At 31.7% G+C, this 18803-nt stretch overlaps 1 protein-coding gene and 1 long non-coding RNA gene across 2 annotated transcripts; one reads left to right on the top strand and one right to left on the bottom strand.

Annotated features, from left to right (window-relative positions):
- The first annotated feature begins 1652 nt into the window (after nucleotides 1–1652).
- Nucleotides 1653–14577, top strand: LOC143075998 (uncharacterized). The gene is made up of 3 exons (XR_012978502.1): nucleotides 1653–2534; nucleotides 7942–8161; nucleotides 13929–14577. It is a non-coding gene; the product is annotated as an uncharacterized LOC143075998 (long non-coding RNA).
- A 960-nt stretch (nucleotides 14578–15537) lies between these two features.
- On the bottom strand, nucleotides 15538–17393 carry LOC143074594 (uncharacterized). Its single transcript, XM_076249978.1, has one exon. It carries the CDS (start codon nucleotides 17381–17383, stop codon nucleotides 15692–15694), a length of 1692 nt encoding a protein of 563 aa, XP_076106093.1. The 5' UTR covers nucleotides 17384–17393; the 3' UTR covers nucleotides 15538–15691.
- Between the last annotated feature and the right edge of the window lie 1410 nt (nucleotides 17394–18803).

Here is an 18803-nt window from a genome sequence, read left to right as displayed (position 1 = left end):
CGAATCTAATCTAGTACTAGGATTTTAGATTTTTAGGTCAAAGGGTCCAAAATTAAACTTTAAAGTTTGATTTCATCAAAAATCGAACTCTAGATCTTTGAAAAGCTGAATTTAACCATGTCTATTGTATTTTGGATATTGTTTGTTTATGTCTCTGTGTTGCTATCTCATTGACATCTTCCTTAAATGTCATCTCATTAAGACCCCTGTGGTAAATGTGGTCATATTGATATAATCATGGAAGTATTATATTGACAGGAACTCCAACGAAAAATTAGCACATTCCCATCCCACTGATTTCGTTAAGAAAATAAAAGGTTCCGACTCAGTTTGTCAAGTACGTGATAACTCCTTTGTGGGGTATCTGTGATGCCGCCTTCGCCTGTTCTTTTAACTGAAGCTGGTCTTATCACGTGAGTTGATATCGATTGTCTTATCTACCTACCAATGTAAATAAACACGGAAACTCCCGTGGTTATTTGTGAATCACCACATGAATAACAACACCTGTTTCTGATCAATAAATGAAGAACAACGCTGAAAAGATCGAAAAAATTGGTCCATATTTAACAGAATGACATAAGAAAATTAACTGCCTTCGGAAAGAGGGCAAGCTTATTTTTAGTTTTGGTGAGTATGTTTTAATCATTGGAACTTGGAAATCGGGAAATATCCGATTATGAAAATTACATTATTCTGAAGTAGAGTGTTTGCAGAAAATAATGTGATGCGCTTGTAGTGTGCCAGATGTTGCCAGATAACTCAAATTTTAAGTTAAAGATTGTAAACTTTTATCGAGTGTTACACAAATATTTTTGGTTTTCTCTATCGTAAAATGTTATAAACTTATTTATCAAATATGTTTTAAGAACTAAAAGAGGTTAATAATTACACGCATGTGATGACCTCTACATAGCAATATCAGGTTACGAGACATGCAGATGAATTGTTACACCTTTTATGATAATTCCAAAGTTGTAAACAACCTTAAACATTCAACCTACATGTAGTCCGAGATTACTCGATCTGACGTCTGACAGACTTATTTTTACGGATGGCTTTTAATATTTCTGGATGCATTTAAAGAACGATCACCATGATGGGCCATAAGCAGTTTATTTTTTTTTTATCATGGAAACCAATTTAGAATTTATTTATGTGTTTAAAAGCTTTTACAGTTCTGAAACATCTTACATCGTATGCTAAGCAATTTATGTTTCTGTTTCTGTTAAATTGCATGAAATATTTGCCATTGGACTTTTAGTAAACAATAAATCAATTTTTTTTTCGGATCAAAGCTCTTTAACCCCGTTCCCCCGGCCAACTTTTGGATTAAATTTTTGTTGGAAATTCTTTCATTAAAAACTTCATTACAACATTTGTCAAAGTTAGCAGTAAAACCTGATAATAATTACTGATAAAAACTTTTCCGTTTACTTAACATGAGAATTTTATGATTTTCAAGTCTAACAGGTATATTACAGTTACGCGTGTCTAGTCAACGTCTCTCTCACGAATTAAAATCTTACTATTTTAAAACTGATTGCAATTTAAACTGAAATGTCTATGGCTTGTGGGTAATTTTACTCTTCAGTTTTTTTGTTTTTGTTTTATTTTTTTATTTGGTGAAAACAGTCGCGGGGATTTCGTTTCGTTTCTTTTTATTTGTTTTTAAGCAGCAAAACCCGTAAAAACTGACATATTTGTCATTCACATGGTCGGTAAATTCATTTCCTTGACAATTAAGTACACATCCGTTTATTTCGGTATGTTCCGTAATTACGATCATTCACGAGGTTCCAAAAATTTGATCGGAACCCATGCATCCATAAGACATGTCGAGTTAATTAACAGATACTTAACGATTTTGCGGCATCGCACTATAAACGTTTGAAGTCCGCTTGTTGGAGTTCCTGTCAATATAATACTTCCATGATATAATGAAGGTAAAATGAGGTAAAATATTACAAGAAATAAATTTTAATATTTCATATAAAACTAAGTGAATCTTCTTTGTAATTGTAGAAAATAACTAATTCTTGTATAAAGCTTTTTGTATAAAAAGATATAATTAGAAAGTCTATAATGTTATGTAACTTTTAATATATAAGTATTAGATGTGAAATTCTTCTTATTTGACACGTAGCGATATAAATAAGGTTTGACAGCTTAAACTCTTAGAAGTATTTCCTTGAGCAAATATATCTAATTCTTTTCTATTGTTCGCCTAGAATTCTATCTAACCAAATAATCGGATTTCCCTAATGGTCGTACAAACAAAGTATTAAGTAATTAAAAACAGTAACCCCAAATTATGTAAAATTGTAAATTAGTTTAAAAGATATCTAACCAATAGAAACTGTTCTTATAAAAATATGTATTCTAAAAGTCATTTTGATTGGTGAATAAAACAAGTCCAACCAGCACGTGTTCTAGGGGTTTAAAATAGGAAACCCTAAGGAATCAAACATTAATTTACTGGTATGGTTGGACTCGAAATAAACATATATAGACATCTTTGTTTTATTCACCAGGTTCGTAAACTTATAAATTTTGTTTAATGAAAAACATAACGTAACCTTAATAATGTTTTAATGTAACAGTTTATAACAGAAATCTTTCTTAATTAAAGTTACCATTAATATCATGATAAACTATTTTAATTAATTGATAAAGTATTTTGATAATTGTTAATTCAATTTCATTTTAAGAATCAAACTCTTTATTTCATATTTATGTATTTGATTAATTTACTGGTATGGTTGGACTCGAAATAAACATATGACGCCCGTCAAGCAAAAACAACCCTTATCGCATTTGACGTCGTTATCGGTAGTCAACGCTAGAATGTAACGTACAACAAACCAATAAATTGCACGTTGAAATTGAGATAAAAAAAAATTCTAAACGTTACCCATGCGAATTGAATAGTATATTCTTATAGTACATTACTTCTGTAAAATAATGCCGTATTTATGATTCAAAATTTAAACGTAGCACGGTTTTAATTCTGTGATAAAATTCGGTTAAAACTTTTCAAATGCTTGTTTTGACATATATACACTGTATATGCTTATTGTCTTTAGAGAAATAATTTATAAATAATATAAAAAAAAATTCCCACACATCTCTAAGTCTTATTATGACATATTAGTACCACGATATGTGATGATGCAATACTATACGCGTATTAACCTTTTTCACTATATATAAACATATCAATGTTGTATAAAAATATCTTAAATATTTTCTAGAAATCGCAAAAAAGTTATTTTCCGTAGCTAGATTTCTTTTATACTTCTGGTACGGCAAGTTATTGTATGAAGAACCCAAGAAAATAATTTGATATTTGGAGCACTATATTGCTTACCAAATGCGGAAAATTATACATGGTTCATCACACGAGAGCATTTGCTTAAAAAAAATCAAGTACGACAGAGAAGAAAGTCTGTCTGAAAGTTTTCGTCTTTTATTTTGTTACGCTTTAATCCGCAATATATATACCTGTACTTCAAACAATAAGTCCATTTGTTCAAAAGAAAACATTCGAGTATGTTATCAGAAATAATATCAAAAAGTTTGCAATGCGTTCAAAACTGTAAGTATGAAACAAGTATCAGTTCAAAACTACATACTCAATTTAAAAAAGTTGGGGTATACTATGTTTCCTTTATTTACCTCTGTCTGGTGGTCAGTCAATCCATCCGTCAGTCCGTCCGTTCGTCGAATATTACTCAGGAACTAAATTACAAGGATTTCTGAAATTTTGTTTCATGGTTTATATAAGCCAGTTATACCGTGGGATTCGTTTTCAGATTTATCACTCAAGAACTTCATGTTAATGAAAATTTTAAACGGGGGTATCATCAGTAAGCAGTAGCTCTTGTTTTACACGCTTTTGAAGTTTACTGAAATCTCCTACTTTAATCACCTATAGAGGTCACTCATCTTTTAAGTGGAAAGAGGTTGGAATTAACTCGGCAAATATGACACAAAAACTATAATAAACCTACAATTCGGTTATTTGGCCAGGTTGTTGTCTTTTTGACAGATTCCGCATTTCCTTTATCAACTTTATTAAGGACAAGTTTTATTTCAATTTTTTTTTTACATTTTCTAAAAGTAAACAAAATATAGTTTTCTGCTTCCTTTCGAAAACAAATTTCTTTATTCTTAAATGGTCTGCGTGGTAGGCCCTGAAGAATCAAACAAGCAAAGAAAGGAAGAAAACTCATCAGTAATTATTAGAAAATAAAAGATGCTTGACTGGCTTTAGCCAATTCGAAAAATGGTTAACAATTTTGGATGGCTGTATACCCGAGATTGTTTAAGCTGGTTAATCACTGTTACAATGTTGTCAAATATATGTATACTATTTAGTGGTCACATTTCAATTTCATATTGTATTCATTTTCAATGAGATGCGGCCGGATATTGTATGACTTAAATAGAGTTGTTAACCTTGTTGAAATAAATATGCAACTCAAGTACGAAAGGTTATACAACGACAAAAAGACAATTTTTAAATTGATGTTTGTGATTTAATGATCAACTGCATCACTCATCATGTAAATCTCTAAAATCAGGGATATATCAGGTTAACAATCCGATTAAACACTTTTAATAGTATTTTTTAACGCCATGTAAAATCAGAAACAGAAACAAAGGCAATTTTGCAATGTTGCGTTAATTTTCAAGAAAGATGATGATGGATATAATACAATGATCTTTAAATATGTAACAAGGACTAATTGAGAAAAAAAAAAATACAATTAAATCACATTAAATAATTTTGTTGTTCTTTATATTTTTTTTAATCTTGAAATGCCATACTTTACATTGAAGATAATACGTGTATAAATAGCTTTAACGTTTGGATGTGGCCAAAATAACTAGAGATTGTCGGGTTTTTTTTATGTATCAACCAATTTGAACCGGTTGAAATAATAAGGCACATCCTCTCTAAGCGTGAACTATCCAAAGAAGGCAAAGATATGTATTTATTGGGTAAATTAGATTAAAAAGGCGTAGATAAATCCCGTTCTAGATACTGAGAGCGAAAGCGAACAAAATTTTACATAATACATGAAGACAGACAAGTTTGTCGAGATGTATTTCTGTTACCTATAGTATTGAAGAGTCCTGTTTAAAACATTTGATTAAACACATCAACAGTAATAAAAATACCAAGAAAATATAAAAAATTTAATAGACCTCCGAAAAATACATTTTTATTTGAGGGAGTTTCAAATATGGCACAGTATTTAAAAAAAATATACTAGTCTGCATGCTTTACCACAAAAAGTCCCTCCTAACAGACATGACTCTGGACCTCAGATTGTGTTATCTTCTTGTTAATTAAAACAGTCTGGTTTGGACACATATGTATCAGCATTTCAGACAAAAAGAACTGGATATAGATATAAGAAGGTGTGGAATGAGTGCCAATGAAACAACTCTCCATCCAAGTCACAATTTAAAAAAGAAAACCCTTATAGGTCAAAGTGCGGTCTTCAACACGGAGCCTTTATAAACTATATGTGTCCACTTAACAGAATGGACAAATGTCTGGTCGGCTTGATGTCCGTACATAATATTTGCATCTATACATTATGATGTGTGTCGTAGCTGGTACTCTTATACTACATGTAGTATAATAGTCCCAGGTCGTAGTTATAACAAAAAAATACGAGAATTCATTACAATAAGCTCAAACAGAAGAGAGAAAAAAAATTAAAATTCCCCAAATTACATACCACATATTGAAGCTGCCAGGAGAGAACAAGAGATTTACAATAAATGAATTTCAAAATCGCCCGAAAAAAAATAGATATTATAATCATGCAATATAGATTTTTTTTAAATGTTCGCTTAAATAAAAACACTTGAATTTGATTGATATTATAATTTTGCAGCATCATACCGATCAAGTTTCACAATTGTATTATTTATCGGGTAGAAAGGTTAAAGTTCTTTGTGTATGTATGGAAGTAAAACGGAAATAATAAAAATATTTGGTTAATGAAAATTAATGAATTATTTAAAAGATTGCGCCGATACAAAGGGTCCAAACGCAATCATTTCTATGTTTGGTCATACTATTGAGTGCTTTAGACTGAATTAGGCTGAATGCATTGTGATAATGATCTTGGTACGCTGTTTTCACTTTTATTTCTGTTAATTGGTGGCTTTTATTAATAAATTCTTACCAATTTGAAAATAAGAAAATGATTGCCAGTGAGATAACATTCACCAAAGTTGAAATGAAGTCGACGAAGTAAAGCATGGATAGGCCTTCAACAATGAGACATAACATACCGTATCGTCAGCTATAAAAGACCCCAATACGAAAAATATGAAACAATTAAATAATTTACAGCGGATTCCATTGAGTGTGTAGGCAAAGGTAATATCTTTGGTTAGTAAGGTATACTACCCTCCTTTCGAAGTAGCCTAGTCTTACAGACAGATATATTTGTTATCTGTTGCATGAGTCTACTTTTAAAGGAGGGTAGTTTACCTGACCTCATAATGAGTTCATGGTTCAGCTAGCAACCAAGCTAACCAAAGATATTACCTTTGCCTTCACACTCAATGAAATCGGCTGTAAATTAATACCAGTATTAAACGCCCTATTGACAAAATAAATTCCACTCCTTTAGATAAAATGTTCAAAACACTGACCTCCTTTAATCTATATTTCATCTCGAATTTTATAGTGAATTTGATTTTAATGGCCAAACTGTCTAACTGGCAAAATGAATTGATTCAATCAAAACCTGAGTAAAAATAAGACTTAGTTGATCCTTAATATCATATAAATATACACCACGCTTGAAATCATAAATCATAAACAGAAAAACTCAGATGATCATGTCTTAAAAACAAACAAGTAAAACAAAAAGTAACACGGAAATTTGAAAACTGTGCAACACCAACCCAATGAAAAACATATGGTGCCCTGGAAGAATCAGGTGCTTACACTTCAGTGCTTTTTTTAATTATATTTAAGATAACACCGAAAAATAAATGAAATCGATACCAAAATAAAATAGATATTCTTATATTTGAAATCCAACAATTAAAAGTATTTATTGTTCTGTTATTGTAGGAGAAAATAAATCGATATATGACTGACTATCTTGCTTTGTGTGTGTTAACTGGACGATATTAGGAAAATAAGCCTAGTTCTTTGGTCACACTAAACATGCTAAACGTTTGGTAGATTTTGTCAAGCTAAAAAAATTACTGACGATCAAACAGTGATACTGTATTTCATGTAGCAGAATTCTTTCGAAACTCATCATCAATAAGATAAGTCGTTTAACATTGTAAGGAAGAGAACGATAAAACTACTTAGCAATGGAGAGATTAGAAACTAATTTTATGTTTTGTTTAAACCTATTCTATGGTATCAGAAAGTACCATTATTTCATCATTCCTCATGATAAATCAGGAATTAATTATGCCCCCAAAAAAATTCAAGTTTAAACAGAAATAAATACTCTTCATCAGTGAAATTCTCTATAATAGTTTGATCTGTTTGCTCGTCCTGTAGTTATTCCTGCAGCCGGACTTGCACGTGTTAGCACGGTAGGAACATCTCTTTTCAAAAAATCGGCACTAGAAAGGAATATCAGGCTCCATTTTGTCAAGCACCAGGAGAAGAGTAAACTAGTAAATTCCAGCAAACTTAAATCGACGTCAAAGTGTATGATTCCAACGTTATGTTGAGTTTAACGTTAGAACACATTTTCATGTGTAACCAAAATTGAAATTTCCCAACTAGTTAGTTCCGATCGTTTTCAAATTTTTTACATTGAGTTGGCATTAGTATTTTCTGTTAAATCAATAAAAAATCTGACAATTCATAATTTTTGCCATAAGGGTTGTTTTTGCTTGATGGGCGTCATATATAGACATCTTTGTTTTATTCACCAGGAGGCCTCGAAAGAACATGAACGACAGTCCCCCAAACTGTTGTAGTTAAGAATAGTGAGAACAGACATGTAAAGCAGTGAAACACATTTAACCATTCAACGGGAAAGGGGAGGCAACTGTCTTAGTCTGCGCTTTCCCCCTCTTTCCCGCATAACATTGACTATAAAAATCCTGAATTTGGCGATTAAAATCCTGAAGAAGTGTCTGTTTGACTGTGCAGGTTTGTATAATGCTATGATGTCGTCGTCCGAAGACACGTTTGGTTTCCGGACAATATTTAGTGAATGATTCTCTATGAAATTTCTTAAGAAGGTTCAATACACAAAAGGAAGGTTGGGATTGATTTTGGGGGTGATGGTCCCCACCACTTCGGAATAAGGGGCCCAAAACATGCATGTTTTTAGTATCAGGATAAGAACTTGTGTATACTAGTATGTATCTCGATAGCTCTGAAATTGCACCACAATCTTTAATACCACAAGTAGAAGGTTGAGATTCATTTTGGGAGTAATGGTGCTAACAGTTAAGTAATTAAGGGTCAAAAAGGGGTCAAAACAAGCATTTTTTTGTAGTTTCCGCACAATAACGTGTGTGTTAGTGTATGGATCTCTCTGATATTGTACAACAAGGATCCATATAACAAAGGGAAGGCTGGGATTGAGTTCTGGGGTAATTGCTCCAAACGTGCTGGAATTTTGGCCAAAAAAGGCACTAAAAACAAGCATTTTTTTAGTTTCCTAACAATTATAACTTGTGTTTAAGTGTATGGATATATCTTAAATTGTACTACAAGGTTCCATACTAGAAAGGAAAGGCTGGCATTAAGTTTGGGGTATTCAGTGTTCAAAAAGTAGGGGATTTTTTTTCCATTTTTTTAAGGGGTACATATTTTTATTTTTTTTATTTTTCAAATTTCAAAGCTTTGAATAGTTTCAAGAAGAAATCTTCAATTACACAGTATTGCGCAATAGATTTGCCAGATTTTTGACCACATTTATTTTGTGTCAGAAACCTATATTATATCAAACATAAATTTTGATCACAACCAAATTCAGACAGTAACAAGCTTGCATATTGTGTCAAAATTCGCCCTAACTGTTCAGGATTCGTCCTCTGTAGTCGTATCAGGCTGCGCTCATCTAAGCATTTTATTAAATTTTCAGATAAAAATAAATTTGAGAATGGAAATGGGGAATGTGTCAGAAACATACGTATTTCTATTCGAAACTACAGTTCCCCAGTTTCCATGATCTAGTTTGATAATAATTCTAGATCACACCCTAGATTTAAAGTGCCGATGTGATGGAGAAGTTCGGTCCGTGTAACACTTATCAATTCAAAGTTATAAAAAGATTTGAAATTTTAGTTTTTTGGAATTTTGATCAAAGTTTTAAAATATCAAAATTTCAAATTGTGTTAAAGTTTTGAAATTTTGAAATGTTAACCAAATAATTAAAATATTAAAATTCTAAATATCGCTTTTAAATTTGATAGTTTAGAAATTTGATCAAACTTTCAAATACTAAACCTAACGTGCAATTTTGATTAATTCACTTTTTGAAAGTTTGATTTTTTTAAATTTTTGATTAAAATATCAAAAATAGAAAAGGGCCGAAAAGAGGGGTACCTGTAAACACGGCTCTGATTCTTAGTTAGAAATAACTAGCTCGAAATCTATCAAATAACTTTTTATAACAAAATAAATAATTAAAAGAAGAAGTCGGGTTTTTAAACGACCGCAAACATTGAAAAATTTTTGGTCGTATATTGGTATCACATTGGCGTCGTCGTCTGCGTCGTCGTCGTCTGCGTCGTCGTCGTCGTTGTCGTAGTCCGAAGACTTGGTTTTCGCACTATAACTTTAGTTTAAGTAAATAGAAATCTATAAAATTTAAACACAAGGTTTATGACCACAAAAGGAAGGTTGGGATTGATTTTGGGAGTTTTGGTTCCAACAGGAATAAGGGGCCCAAAGGGTCCAAAATTAAACTTTGCTTGATTTCATCAAAAATTGAATAATTGGGGTTCTTTGATATGCTGAATCTAAAAATGTACTTAGATTTTTGATTATTGGCCCGGTTTTCAAGTTGGTCCAAATCGGGGTCCAAAATTAAACTTTGTTTGATTTCATCAAAAATTGAATAATTGGGGTTCTTTGATATGCCAAATCTAGCTGTGTATGTAGATTCTTAATTTTTAGTCCTGTTTGCAAATTGGTCTACATTAAAGTCCAAAGGGTCCAAAAGTAAACTTAGTTTGATTTTAACAAAAATTGAATTATTGGGCTTCTTTGATATGCTGAATCTAAACATGTACTTAGATTTTTGATTATGGGCCCAGTTTTCAAGTTGGTCCAAATCAGGATCCAAAATTATTACTAGTATATTAAGTATTGTGCAATAGCAAGAAATTTTCAATTGCACAGTATTCATCAATAGCAAGAAATCTTCAATTGCACAGTATTGTGCAATAGCAAGAAATTTTCAATTGCACAGTATTGCGCAATAGCAAGAAATATCTAATTGCACAATATTGCGCAATAGCAAGATATTTTCAATTGGAGTTATCTTTCTTTGTCCAGAATAGTAGTTGAATCAACTTAAATCATTGTTTTATACAATATACAATGTATATTCACTTTTACTATCAACTGATAAATTAAAACAATCTTTAAGCATTCAGTGATAACAAGCACTTTGTTTACATTTTAATATTTTATGATGTATTTAAATGAGTAGTTATTGTTGCAAACTCCATTAGAAATTTGAATTGAGATCAGTTTTGGAATAAGGGAAATGGGGATGTGAGAAAAAAAATGGGGGGGGGGGGGTAAATTTTTCTCATTTCAGATTTCATAAATAAAAAGAAAATTTCTTCAAACATTTTTTTTGAGAGGATTAATATTCAACAGCATAGTGAATTGCTCAAAGGCAAAAACAAATTTTAAGTTTATTAGACCACATTCATTCTGTGTCAGAAACCTATGCTGTGTCAACTATTTAATCACAATCCAAATTTAGAGCTCAATCCAGCTTGAATGTTGTGTCCATACTTGCCCCAACCGTTCAGGGTTCAACCTCTGCGGTCGTATAAAGCTGCGCCCTGCGGGGCATCTGGTTTATATTTATACACCACATGGAATAATAGTATCCTGAAATTTTAATGTTGTGCATCTATTAACAAAAATATTTAAACCTATTTAAACCGGAATCAAATAAGTTGATTTAAATCTCTAATAGAAGGTAAGAATTTGAGATAAAAAAAAATCAGAGCTATTTGGTGTTCCCAGTGCCAAATAGTATTATTCGCCTTTTTGACGTACCTGATAAAGGAAGATCCAGAAAAGCGCTTCGGTCAAAATGTCACTTAAAACTTTTGTTTTCTATTTATCGATTGCATGACGATAACATATTGCCTTTTATGATTGATTTCAATTCCAAGTAATGATACGGAAGGGATACTTAATTTATGGTGTCGCAATGAACGTTGTGCTAGAAGTGCTTCAGCAGGCCCCTAGATAAAAACAGTGTACTGGTTCAGTGATAGTTCAGTGATGGTTCGGTGATAATAGACGTCATACTAAACTCCGAAATATAACGATGAACTAAAATAAAAATCATACAAGACTAATAAGGCCTGAGGCTCCTGCAATTGGTACAGGCGCACACATGCGGCGGGGTTAAACTGGTTTCGTGAAATCAGAACCCTCCCCCTATACATCTAACCAATGTACAATAAACAAACACACAGCAATACGCACAGCTAAACGCACTTTAAAAGAAATCCATGTCCTATGTCAGAAAAGGACACAAAAGAAACTAATCAAAATGACAATGATAATAAATTAACAAAGGACTACTGTATATAAAGCTAGCAGTTACTGACATATGCCAGCTCCAGATTTCAATTAAACTAATTTAAAGATAATGTCTTCATCATATGAATAACAAGCACAATCCCTCCCTGTTGTATTTATTGCTAATTTGTTCCTGAACATTCATGAAATATTTGTCACTGGCAACCAAAAATCGATGATTTAGAATAGGTTGTTTACATACAAATTATAAAGAATCTTAGGATTCAACTCCCTCGTGCAAAGTAGCCCTTATAGATGGATCTTGTTATGTTTAACTTAACTTTGGCCAAACACCTCTTCAATTGTTTCGGCTCTTATGGTAGCACAATACAAAGAATTTTTTACTTCCAATCACTAACCTTTAAAATGCTGTAACTTTCTTATGTATGCATAGAAAATAATAAAAGAGGTATATATAGATAGATAAAAGATTACTCTTTTAAATGGTTGCAATATTTTTATTATGCAATCATTATGTAATCAATTATTATGTAATTAGTGGCAAAATAAGGGTATGTTCACTTGAATGAATTTAGCTCTATCATCTCTTTAACTATACAGAAAATTTTAACGGAATCTTAATCAACACATCATGGGCTTCAAAAGGGTGTCTCAGATTGTCTCTATGGTGTTCCATTCTCTCATAAATCTCTAATTAGTGTAAACATCCTAACCACATAAAAGAAGACAATGTTCAATTAGGTGTAAAATTTGTTCTATTCATTCTATCTGAAATCTGAGACACCCTTTTGTAGATAATGGCCATAGGAATAACATATAATAAAATCATCCCTCTAGGGATACCTATGCAGAAGCTAATTTCATTTGAAAGTGGAAATTTGGTGAAAAATATTTTAGACACAGTTAACATTATAATTGGTTACATAATTGTTGCATAATACTAACATTGCATTTATTTGAAAGAGTGATCTGTTAGCTATCCAAAACTACCACTTTTATAAATTTTCAAGCATTATTAAGAAAGTTACAGCATTTTAAAACTTGGGAGTTGGAGTTATAAAATCTTTGTATTGTGCTACCTTATATTTACTTGACTTTCAAATATTCAGTTTTCAGCGTTCCGTTCCGTAGGTAAATGCTTTACCTAAAATTTAGCGTTTTACATTGTACTGGTTTTTAGATGCTCTAGCAACATTGGTGTATGGCCAAAAATGGAAAAATCCATCACGCAGCTGACAGCGTGGCACTCTCTTTACACGCACCATTCTGACTGGATGTACCTGTGTTCTTTTACTTTGCTCAAAGTTAATTGTCGTACGATAACTTAAAAATGCACAAATAACAAATACGGAACAATGATATCCCTTCATACAAAAAAATCCCATTTCCTTTTATTTGCTATTTAAAAACAGTGGTTGATCCTTTAGGGCCGCTAATGGATATATTATGGTAAATGCATATACTTTTTACAAGCATCAGTCTATATGGTTGCTTTGTCGAAGTGAGAAAAAAAATTTATTAAGTTTTTCTTCGCTATTAATCATTTGTTAATCAAATGATTTGGTTAAAAATTTAACACTATAAGGCATGGGGAAAATCTGGATACAAAATATTTTTTTTGTCCTTTGCTTGCACAGATTTTGTTTTCTACATCAAATTGGGGATCAGAATATATTTATGTACCTTTATTGAAGCCCCTCGTGGAAGTATCCAAGTAAAAAAAAGTGTCACGTTAGTGACTATATGGTTATATCGGATTCAAAACAAAAAATAACCATTTATCGCTGATATAAACTTTTGAAAATTATTTTCAATTTACAAACGCCGACACATACAAATGGATAGATAGGCGCTTAATGTACAGCGGCAACTATTACATAAATATGAAGGCTGAAAATATTGTTTATGTTATATGAATGTGTACAGCTTTTACAAAACCAGAACGATCAGTTGGATGTTAACGTTTACTTTATTTGGCCTTTTTAATTTTATTTGACTTTATTGGCCTTTTTAACTTAATTTGATTCGAGCGTCACTGATAAGTCTTTTGTAGACGAAACGCGCGTCTGGCGCAAATACAAAATTAACATTCTGGTATCTATCTATGATGACTTTATGTAGATACCTTATAGCAGTATCCTGGCTCCACTAATTTTGGTCTTACTCTTAGTTTCAGCGTACAAAATATATCAAAAACCTCCCATATTCCAGACTAGCACAACGTTCATTGCGACTGCCGTACCAATACTTAAAACTGAAAATATCGATACAAGGAAATATATGATCGTCATGCATTCGATAAAAAAGGAATACAAAACGTTAAAAGTTACGACCGAAGCGTTTTTCTGGATCTACCTTCTTCAAGAACGCTCAAAGCTGAATATTTAAGGCCAACCATTTATAAAGAACAGAAATAGCTGATTAAAACGTTAAAGATGATCGTTCAAAATGTACATGGAATGATATATACGTCTGCCGACGTGATTGGAGAAGATAAAAAGTCGTAGAGCAAAACAGAAACATTTGAAATCAAATGAGATAACACAACGTGTATTGAGTCATTTTATTGCTTAAAGTTTAGTAGAAAATATATATACATACTCAACCTAACCATACTATTTGACCTACTGCGAGTTGGTCAGTTTTTACTGTTACTCCTAAAATATGGGTGCTGGGAAAACCAGCAAGTATAATGGTCATTATCAGAGCCGTGCGTCTTGTTTTTAAAATGAATTCTCTTCTTTTGAGAAATATTTATTTCTGTCATCCATTTTTTTACCGCTTACAACTGTCTGCCTGTGGTGTTGTTTAATACATTAACTTTTTAAGTATCAGTATGTTTTCATTTCATTTTGTCTCGTTTTGTTCCGGTTTTGCAGTTTACAGGTACCCCTCTTTTCGCCCCTTTTCTATTTTTGATATCTTAATCAAAAATTTAAAAAATCAAACTTTCAAAAAGAGAAATAAACAAAATTGCACGTTAGGTTTAGTATTTTTAAAGTTTGATCAAATTTCTAAACTATCAAATTTAAAAACAATATTTAGAATTTTAATATTTTAATTATTTGGTTAAAATTTCTAAATTTCTAAACTTTTACACAATTTGGAATTTTGACATTTTGAAACTTTGATCAAAATTCCAAAAATCTAAAATTTCAAAACTTTTTAAAACTTTGAATTGACAAGTGTTACAAGGACCGGTTCGAATTGGTAGCTTATTTTATACGAAACAAGAACAAACCAAATTTAACAAATCGATCTTTCTAACAGACCAAAGCCTGTCCCAAGTCAAGAGCCTGTAATTCAGTGGTTGTCGTTTGTTTATGTGTTACATATTTGTTTTTCGTCCATTTTTTTTACAAAAATAAGGCCGTTAGTTTTCTCGTTTTAAATGTTTTACATTGTCTTATCGGGGCCTTTTATAGCTGACTATGCGGTATGGGCTTTGCTCATTGTTGAAGGCCGTACGGTTACCTATAGTTGTTAATGTCTGTGTCATTTTGGTCTTTTGTGGATAGTTGTCTCATTGGCAATCATATGCATACCACATCTTTTTTTGTACAATACAGATTAATAAATACTCATATGAAAACACATTTTATCCAAAAACAAAATTACAATGGAACCTTCTACATGTAGCTGCAATAAATGTACTTCACTTGATTGTTTCCGAGAACCGATTTTAATATCTGTTCACATGCAGCAAACAGCTTCATATCTGAATTAAACATACACTATACTCAATTTTAACCAAAATGTATCGTGCAAAACAGAAGAAAAAAAGAAATTTACTTTTATTTGTGTCAGAAATTAGATTCCACGCATGCGGCACGGCACATTATCATCAGTATGTTGAAGCCAATGATAGGGTGATGAACTAAAGAAGAAAAAGAAGCTTAAGTTAACATGTCAAATCTATTGTGTAAGAAACTCTTACGACAATCTAATACAGCTTATCTCGGCCTTTTTATGTTCTTTTATTGATACTTCCCCAATCCATAAACCTTCGTTTTTGTCAATACAAAGACTTATAGGATACTCTATTCCTAAACTTCTTACATCCTTGCATATAATAATCTCCCCATCATGATTTAATACGTGTATAGCATGATTCAAAAAATCAGCAACTAAAATCATATCGGAAGAAGTTATTGACAAATCTCTTGGACTAAACTCATCCTCATCAGAACTGGTATTATAACAACCGTTGTAGATCCAATGGAGATGTCCACAATAATCCAACATTACGACTTGACCGCCCCCTAAATTGTTTAAAAGTTCCACAACTACTATCTTATCATTTAAAGTTTTGATTCTATAAGGACAGGAGAACAGTCTCTGATTATCTTTGTATTCAATAGTATGTTGTATGTCACCGTTCAGGTTCATGACCACAAATCTTCTGATACCACTTTCTGTATCAATACACTCTAAGGAATCTGCCAAACCTACTATTATCATATTATTTTTAGTTAAATGTATACCTAAAGTTTTTAAGGGAGTGAATGTCATAAAAGTTTTAAATGTTCCATCTTTGGTATATAGTTTTAGATCACTTTCTCCAGACGACACTAGTAGTTCACCATCATGTGTAATTTCCATATCATTCACTATGATTATTTTGATGTCTCTCTCTACTTTCATATTGTCATTTTCAAATTTGACTTTTTGTAGTTTATGGCTTGCATTACTTCGGGTTCCTATGAATGCAGTTCTGTCATTACAAAATAAAATATGATTCACACTTGTTTTATTACTTTGATATTTCTTTATAACTTCAAAGTCTGGAACTGAATAAAGATTACCAAGAATAGTACTTCCCATTTCCAATTGCCTAGTATTAGGAATGAACTTTGTCTCACTCTGTTTGAATTCTTTAACTAAATAATTTGGTACTGACTTATCTAAAGTTTGAGTTGTAGAGAATATGTCTGTCACCTGATGAGTTTGCAGCGATTGATATAAATTGTTCTTCCTGATTTCCAAATCATCACCATTCTGTTTTAAGGCAGAAAGTTCAACTTTGATCCTATTTTCTGACAGTTTCCATTTCGCATCTAGATCTTGCAAGAGGTTACTAGCATGTTTTGAAATAGCCTCTTTCATATCCTTCTCAGTTTGTAGAATCAAATTCCTGGTTTCTTGGAAATTGTTATCCCCAACTGCAAGTTTGTTTTCCAGTTTACCCCTTTCATTAGTGATGAACTTAAGATTTGTTTCAAATTTGCCTATAAGTTCCTTCATTTCACAGATACTATTATTATACACTTCATCAAGATCTTTATAGTCATGCATTTTATGAGTTTGGGTCAAACATTTGGAACAAACCGGCTCATTGCAGTCTTTGCAATAAATAATACACTTTTGGTTACTATGAACTGTACATATCAAATTTTGGAGGTCCACTTTACGCATTGATTTAGCAAAATTCTCTATATCAATATCTTTTAAATTTATAATTTCATGTTTCATGGATGACTTACTTTTACTGTGTATCTTTGAACAGCACAGGTTACATAAAAATAGTTCACAGTTTATACACTTCCACTTAATCTCCGGGGATTCTTCACAGAACTGGCACAATGCTGGAGTCTGCGCTTTCCCTGTGGACTGAGAAAACGCCATTTTGGGTATATTTTCTAGTCACTATCGGTGATCTAAACATAGGTTTTACTTCCTCATTGAAAGAAAACTATCTTAGGTAAAATGACAACAAGGTCATATCGTACATTTAGGAAAGTTAAGTTTTTTTATCATTTATATATTTTAAGAACTGATAAAAAAGAAGAGATATTATATATATAGAGACATTTAAATTTTTAGTCCATACGTGCGGGTCTTGATGGCGGACCCTTCATATATGTTTTCTTTAATTTCTTAAAACGTTTTATTTGTATTCTTTTTACTTTTTGTTCGTTTTTATCTATTCTTTATATTTCAGCATCTCGTTGTTCTCTGTTCTCTTTTTTTTCGATTTTTCTCTATTCGTTATAATGTTATATTTGTATGTCCATCATTTTCTATTATCTAAACCTCCATCCCCACCCTCATACATAATTCAAATGAATATAAATTATTTACAAAATAAATTCAACACCTTCGTATCGGGTCTATCAAGTAACCTAACAATATTCAACAAAGCTAAAAATAAAGTGCATAAATAATTTCCTATATTTATTAGAGACGGGAAGTCGATCCTTCAAGGACTCTTTTTGCTGTGCCATTTTTCCATCGACCATGTTTTTTTTTAACAATCTGTCCTCTACGCTATCCGCTGCAGCGGCCGTTGTCCCACCCACATGCACGTGTCTCAATACACAAAACAATCCTAAATATAAACAAAATTCTGAGACAAGTGCCTGTGGTCCCTCCGTATCATGCTAAACGGAGACTTTGCAGTCTAAATTTTAAAGTATCTAAATCTTTTCTGGAAGTATTATTTCTATAAGCTCTCGTATATATAGAACAACGGACCTGTACGTCTTTAAGTTTATAAAAATTATATATATCAGATTTACAAAAAAACACAGATCTAAAATTCATCAGATTTTGATGTAATACTAGTTAATTTGAGAAAATGTTCTAACATAGTAACAGGACAGCTACAATATTAGGACACTGAACAAGACCATGTCTTCCTATGCTGTTAACGATGAAGAGTGATATAAAATACTGTCTGTCGGACACAATTTAATATAAAATATTGTCCACAGACACTATTTTATTATAAAATACGTCCAGGACAATATTTCATTATGAAATAGTGTCCATGTCCATGAAATTTTGTCACATCCTTTTGGACAATATTTCACTATGAAATTCTGTCTATGACAATATCGCATTATGAAATCGTGTCTGCGGATATATTCACTGTGATATACTGTCCATGAAAAGATTTCTTGATCAAATTATTAGAAAAAGAAAAACAGTACACTTGAGCATGCAGAATTTTTTTTTTATATAAGCTAGATTCAAATTTAATCCATTCTTAATAGATTAAAGAATTGTCTTATATACATATGTTCCATTGTTCAACATAATACTG

This window comes from Mytilus galloprovincialis, chromosome 5, assembly GCF_965363235.1.
Source record: "Mytilus galloprovincialis chromosome 5, xbMytGall1.hap1.1, whole genome shotgun sequence".
Taxonomy (NCBI): Eukaryota; Metazoa; Mollusca; class Bivalvia; order Mytilida; family Mytilidae; genus Mytilus; species Mytilus galloprovincialis.
This window is presented reverse-complemented; position numbering and strand designations above follow the sequence as displayed.

Coding starts and splice junctions, on each gene's coding strand:
- LOC143074594 (XM_076249978.1), bottom strand. CDS start 17,383: ATGGCGTTTTCTCAGTCCACAGGGAAAGCGCAGACTCCAGCATTGTGC.